Source organism: Bactrocera tryoni, chromosome 2, assembly GCF_016617805.1.
Source record: "Bactrocera tryoni isolate S06 chromosome 2, CSIRO_BtryS06_freeze2, whole genome shotgun sequence".
In the NCBI taxonomy this organism is placed as follows: Eukaryota; Metazoa; Arthropoda; class Insecta; order Diptera; family Tephritidae; genus Bactrocera; species Bactrocera tryoni.
In genome coordinates, this window is record NC_052500.1 from 14,235,789 (window position 1) to 14,242,929 (window position 7,141).

Below are 7,141 nucleotides of genomic sequence, written 5' to 3' on the forward strand. Positions count from 1 at the left end.
AATCTTATTAATTTTTAAAACCACAATGGCTAAGCTCAGCTTAATGCAAAACAATTTTCGAAAAATTTACTTTAATCACTCCGCTCAAACAACAATATCAAAACACACACATAAACACACTTAATCTGCACACAAGATTTTATCACAAAGCAATGATATTTGTATATATTTAATTTTAAGCGATTCCATTCGTACTAAACCAATATTTGCTCCGTCTCAAAGCGGTTATGGTTGCATAGCCAAATGGATTACGTACTAATACCGCTTGTGCTGCTTAAGCCCCGCAGTGGATAAAATTTTTACTAATATTCTTAACAAGTACACAAATGCATGCTTACGCTTGCTGCTGCTGTGTGTGTGAGTGCACCACACACATGCATATTTCCCACATTTTTCGAGTTCTTCTGTGAGGGTGTGTGTGTGCAACATTGCTATGCTCCAAGGCGACTCAGCTATAGCTAACGCTTAGCCAGAACAAAGTAAAATCACAAAATAGCTAGCAAGAGAATATGCTTTGTGTGGCTAACTTACATAACAAGTCAGCAACTGCCATTATATGTGTGCGTGTCTGTGTGTTTGAATTTGAAATACAACTATATGAATAAATTCACACACACAACCATACTTACATACATATGTATGTGCATAAGTGCTTGGAACGCAGCATATTGTTTGCGCTCCTCTCGCTGTGCTTTCTACCGAAATTTGTGGCATCGAAGTGTTCACGCTGTCATTGTGCGCTCGCTTGCTGCTATTGGGAAATGGCATTGCTGTTGTAGCGCCACTGAGTTACTCCAAAATGCATATAATCCCCAAAGCAGCTGCAGTGTATGGTGCTTTATGATTTCTATACCATCTAAACATGGTCTGGCTAAGCAGCAGCTCGAAGGCCCGTGCGGTTGTGAGTGTGGCCTGTACCGCCGTCAACAAGCTGGTAGCGTACGGGTAGCAGCTCATTTCAGTACCCCAATGTACAAGCCAAACCGACCAAGCCAAAGCAAACGAAGTGATGCTGGTGTGAATATGAGTCCGTTGACCTACTTGATTACAGCGCAGCAGCGTGGCAAGGCGAGTCTATGTAAAGTACATGAACATGGTCGCATGTTTGTGGCTTGAGTCTTTGCCAAATGCACTATACTCTAATACAACGCTTAGCTAAACAAGCAGTAGCCGGTATAGTCTTTAACGCTCACAGGAGCTTATGCGCCAGTGTGGGTCAACATGCAACATTCATGCTTGTTAACTATTGACTTCTGTAATAATTCTGCAATAAATAAATAATATGGCTGTTATATAATCGTATATATGGTACGTATTTCACATATAACTTGATGTAAGTAATAGGATGTAAAATAAAGGTTTTAATTTTTTTAAAAAACACGAAACATATCCTAGACGACAACTATATAGTAATGAATGATCTTTAACCTCTTTTCTCTCTTTTTACACACTTGCAACATGTTACACGTAGCGTAAAAGTTTTGTTCAACCAACGGTTGTTTTTTTCAGCTAAAACTAATTGAGATTGGTATGGAGTTATATATATAAATATTCAGAATGAAGAGACGAGTTTAAATCCGGGTTACTATCTGATTGTCCGTAGGCCTGTTCCTCCCTCTATGCAAGCACTTAACTTGAGTGTGTTCCCTGGCACCCTGGATAGGTCGGTATTGCAGATGGGCGTAATCGGACCACGCCCAAAATATATATAAAGTAACCTAACTAAGCACTTTACTAAAATTCGTAACTGTAATTAGATACAGAGAATCGTGGTAACACGGGCAATTTGTGGACTAATTTTTTTTTTAAGTGGGTTTCGCACCGCCCCCAAGCATGTAAATATCTTAGAAACCGTTCAAACAAACTTGCTTGGAAGAAGTATTTTTAGCATTTCTTCATATGCTGCAAAAATAGGTAAAATCAGATAATAACCACGCCAACTTCTAGTAAATCGATTATACTGAAAACCACCGAATGTGCGATAACTCATTGATATATTATTTTTTTCAACTAAGATGGTGGGAAATGGTTGTACAGGATTACCTTTAAAATTTGGGCGATGGGCGTGGCGCCGCCAACATTTAAGTGAAATCTTATACTTCAGGAACTACTCAACTAATTTCAACCAAATTTAGTATGTGTGGATACCCAACCATCGCTTTATACCTACAATGTGGAAATCGGTTGACAACCACGCCTACTTCCTATATAACACATTTTAAAACTCCACCTAATTCTTTCACTTCCAGTATACAAACTAAACACCAATAAATATATCTGGATGCAACTTTGCACGAGTAGTGCCCTCAAGGTATTTAATCTTCTGAACAAAAACTGTCGAAATCAAGCTTTAACTTTTCAAGGACATAGACATCAAATATATGGAAAAAAAATATCTACCTAGTAACAATGTAACCTCTTGCCTGTGATTCTATTATTACGTTATATAAAGATTGTTCACGAACTGGTATAAATTTAATGAAGTTGTTAAAGATACCATCGGAGAGTATCTCACTCAACGCTTCTCAGCAGCAGCTCGGATTCATAAAATCTTACAGAGTTGCGAATCGAACAAGCAACTGGTATAACTGAAATAAACTAGTATAATCGCATGTAGATGAAATAGCACGAAATATATAATTACTTAGATCTTTTTATACCCTTTTAAGCTATTAAAAGTGCACCTGCGATGAGTATTATAGCTTAAAGCGAAGTTAATATGTTTTATGGTTTATCCTTCAGTTTGCTATCCGCGCGTTCTCACCTCACTGTTCCGTCGGATTATGTACGTCGACTGTCGTGTTATTAAAGCTAACGGTGCATCAGTCCTTGTGTTACTCTACTCACTGATTAACAATGACAATAGAAAACATCAATAAGAAAAGAAGCTTTTCAACTGTCCAGCAATTGTTTAGCACACTTCCTTATGTGGAGAGTGAAATTGAAGTAGATATACTTGACCCGCTAACTGGCATATATGTGCGCCTATTATACTAAGTCTATACGTATATAATAATATGTTCATTTCTGTATGTATACGGCATATTCATATGTATATTCGCTAATAATTGCATTGTGCAGGGAATTGAAAGACTGTAAAAATGAAATATTGTCTAATTTCCGGTCATAAATAATTTACGAGTATAAACATAATAACAAAAGAGTAGGAGTCTATGATTCTTCTTCTTTATTGGCGTGGACTCTGCTAACGCGGGCATTGCGGAGTTTACAACAGCGCGTCAGTCGTTCTTCTTTTTCGCTGTTAGATGCCAATGGGAGATTCTTAGTTTTGGCAGGTCCTTCTCCATCTGGTCTTTCCTACGAAGTAGTAGCCTTCCTCCTCTTTTGCTTCCCTCGGCGGGTACTCTCAGAGCTGGAGTGTTTTAATCCATTCGGACGACATGACCTAGCCAGCGCAGCCGCTGTTTCTTAATTTGCTGAACTATGCCAATGGCGTTGTATAACTCGTATAGCTTATGGTTTCATTGACTACGAGTCAAGCAAGACGGTTGTGATGAGTGACTTGTAGAGTTTGGTCTTTGTTTGTCGGGAAAAGACTTTGCTTCTCAATTGCCTACTCAGTCCGAATCAGCACCTGTAGGCAAGAATTATTCTGCGTTGGATTTCGATGCTGACGTTTCTGTTGGTGTTAATGATGGTTCCAAAGTAGACAAAATTATCAACGACTTCGAAGTTATGTGAGTCAACAGTGACGTGGGAGCATAGTCGCGCGTTCGACGACTGTTTGATGACAGGTGATATTTCGTCTTGCCCTCGTTCACTACCAGACCCATTTGCTTCGCTTCATTATCCAGTCAGGATAATGCAGAACTAACGGCGCAGTTGTTACGGCCAATGATATCGATGTCATCGGCGTACCCCAGCAGTTGTACACTCTTGTAGAAGATTAAAGCTTCTCTATTCAATGCACCATAGGAAGTCGCCTTGTCTGGAACCTCGTTTGGTAGCGAACAGCTCGAAGAAGACCTTCTCGCTCCTGACGGAGCTTTTGGTATACTCAATGTCCGTCAGTTTACACAACCGAATTAGTTTTTGTTTACAAAGTTAACTCCAACATATCATAAAAACACCACTTAAGCAAATTACTAACACTCATCCACCAGGTAAATAAACGCTGAGTATATGAATATACTTAACGCTGACTTATGTTATCTAATTATTAAATAAACTATTTATCCAAATCGTTTTAATAACATTAAGTGCTTGCTAGTGCATCACCGGAGCTTAGCGCTCGTTCAGTTACCACACGGACATGTATTCGAAAACAACGTTGCGAGTATTGCGGCAAACGCGACAAATAGTTGCGGACACGTGCATTTCAACGCAGTTCTTGCTCTCCACTGCACACGGACTCTTCCCATTCAAATACAACTCAGGCACACGACGTTTGACTAGCACAAAATTGCTCAACTGCTATTGGCCTCTGATAAATATTGTAATCGTGTTGATCATTCCATATATATATATTTTAAAGCCGCAAGTGAATCAAGTACGTTTTATCTACGACAAACCGTTGAATAAACTACTCGCTCACATACATTATGTGCTGGGAGTTTGCACTCTGCTCGTGATTATCATAGCGAATTCGTACCATCGGAAGGAGCTCTTCAGCCTGCATAACGATTTGGTGAAAATGCAACGGCGACAGCAGCGCTGGCAACAGAAGTGGACTGTGAAATCGAATAGTCAAATCGAAGCGTTCTATCACAACGCGATTATAGCCAAAAGCCTAATGTCGCTGCTGCAAGCGGTGTCTAGTGTAGGCGGCAAACTGGCCATGAATACGAATGCGTCATTAGAGTATGTTTTATATGTCTTTTTCCTGCTCGTCTTGAAGAATGTGACACTCTTGACTGTCGCCAATTTCCATTTTGCACTACTCAATATCTACCGACAATTGCAGCAGGTTAATTGGAATTTCCAAGAGGTGTTGCGACTATGGAGCGTACGCGCACCAGGTGTGTCCAATATACCGATTGAGCATGTGACCGACATCGCTTTCGCTGCATTGGCGGATGGAGCAAAGCAGCCTAATGGTAGTAGGAGTTTTGGTGTGAGCGCCATAGCCGATTTGTGTCGCCAATATGTGCAGATTTGCCGATTGGCCAAACGGGTGTGTAAGCATTACGAGTGGCCAATGCTGCTATTTCTCATTATCATCTTGTTTGGCAATGTCATGTCGACATTCTATTTTCTTGTTTATCTGGGTGGCAAGGTGGTACCCAAAGAATTTTTCTCACCCACGCTGTTCCTGCAGTTCTACCTAATCAATATATTGGATTTATACTGTCACATGCTTATTTGTGAACGTTCTATGGCGTCGTCCAAAGAGACGGGTTTCTTGTTAAAGGAATTGACTCAATTGAAAAGCTTGCCAGAGGGGCTACAGCATGAAGTAAGTAATCATTACAAAGAATTAAAAAAAATAGTTTTTGGGTAAAAATATTAATTTCACATAAAAATATACAATTTTATTTTGTATTTAACTTTTAAAGCTTTGTTTTGTTTTCTTTTACAACAAAAAGTTTATTTAACGGAATTTGCTGCCACTTTCAGACTTACAATTACCATTTTTATTTAATTTGAGTTTTCCATATAAAATTTTGGGTACGTCCTTTTCTCTTCAAGAAACTGCTCATTTGTCGGATCCGCTGATTTCAGACCACTATAGCATATAGCGGTCATATAAGCTGAGCGATCAAACTCAAACCCTTGTATTAAAAACTTTTTTATTTGAAAAGATATTTTCACGAAATTTGACACTTAATACTCTCCAAAGAAACCCTACGACATCTCTAGAAATTTTTTAGATCGGACCACTATAGCATATAGCTGCCACACAAACTGAGCGATTAAATTCATGTCTTTGTAAGAAAAACTTTTTTATTTGAAAAGATATTTTCACGAAATTTGGCAACTAATATTCTCTAAAGCAACGCAATGATATCCAAAGAAATTTTCTAAATCGGATTATTATTGTATGAAAAACTTTTTTGTTTGAAGAGATACTTTCACAAAATTTGGCACAGAATATTCCCCAAAGCAACACTACTATACTTCAAGAAATTTTCTAGACCGGATCACTGTATTATACAGCTGCCATACAAGCTGACCAATCAAGATTAAGTTCTTAGTGAAGGCTATTATAGCTTTTTGAAAGCTTCATTTCTCTTGATAAAATGTTTATTATTTTATTGCATTCTGCTCTCTCTCATAAATTTTTAATGTGAAAATTTATTTGAAATTTTTCTATTTATTTCAAGCATTTCATAGAAATAAATGAGAAAATAAGAAACTGCATTTGCTTGTTAATGCAGAATATTCTTCAAGTCGGAAATAAAATAGCAAATTATTATGACTGCACACTATATACATATATACATATTATTTATTTACAGTTCGAAATGCTTAGCATATTCATGGCAGGCGAAACGGTACGCTTTCGCTTCTGTGGCTTGTTGGAGTGGAATTTTCGCACTGGCGCCAGCTATATGACTGCCACAATTTTGTACTTGATTGTGTTGGTGCAGTTCGATTACAATAATTTGTGAATTTATTTTCTGTTTTTTTTTTTGTCATTTTATTTTCTTATTTTAATCTTAGCTTCAATAAATTCAAGTAAATTCGTTCATTATTAATATAGGCTTTTATTATATCTGTGAGTACGCGATATTTATCATAAAATAAGCTCTAAGAGAGAAGTTCTTATAAACACATATTTATTTGCATTAAAATTTAATCGCTACATTATGAAAGAAGTTAGTTGAAAATTAAATAAAGTTGTCTACTTTAAGCCTGCTCCACATTTATTATGGTGACCTTAGGTCATTTTAGGGTCATCTCTACTATTTAATTCGGCAGTCAATATCCAAAATGATTTTTAATATAGTTAGCTTGTGGTTTCTTTACAAATCCACTTTTTTGTCAAGCTTTCAAAGCCATTCTACACTCCACACTCTCACTACTTCCATATGTTCTTCACCACATGGCACTTGTACACTTAATTTACGATCCCACGGCACTCAAGCTTATTTACGGCAACGTTACGTCACTGCTGTTGGCATAGTTCTCATTTGCTCTGTTTCCACCACTCTTTTGGTCCGTTGCATCAGCAAATTTC

General features: G+C 37.8%; 1 protein-coding gene across 1 annotated transcript; it reads left to right on the plus strand.

Moving 5' to 3' along the window:
- The first annotated feature begins 4,273 nt into the window (after positions 1-4,273).
- Positions 4,274-6,572, plus strand: LOC120767672 (gustatory receptor for bitter taste 22e-like). The gene is made up of 2 exons (XM_040093845.1): positions 4,274-5,416; positions 6,420-6,572. Exons 1-2 carry the CDS (start codon positions 4,274-4,276, stop codon positions 6,570-6,572), a joined length of 1,296 nt encoding a protein of 431 aa, XP_039949779.1.
- Positions 6,573-7,141: the final 569 nt, after the last annotated feature.

Coding starts and splice junctions, on each gene's coding strand:
- LOC120767672 (XM_040093845.1), top strand. CDS start 4,274: ATGTATTCGAAAACAACGTTGCGAGTATTGCGGCAAACGCGACAAATA. Junction 5,417..6,419: donor CAGAGGGGCTACAGCATGAA/GTAAGTAATCAT, acceptor ATTTATTTACAG/TTCGAAATGCTTAGCATATT.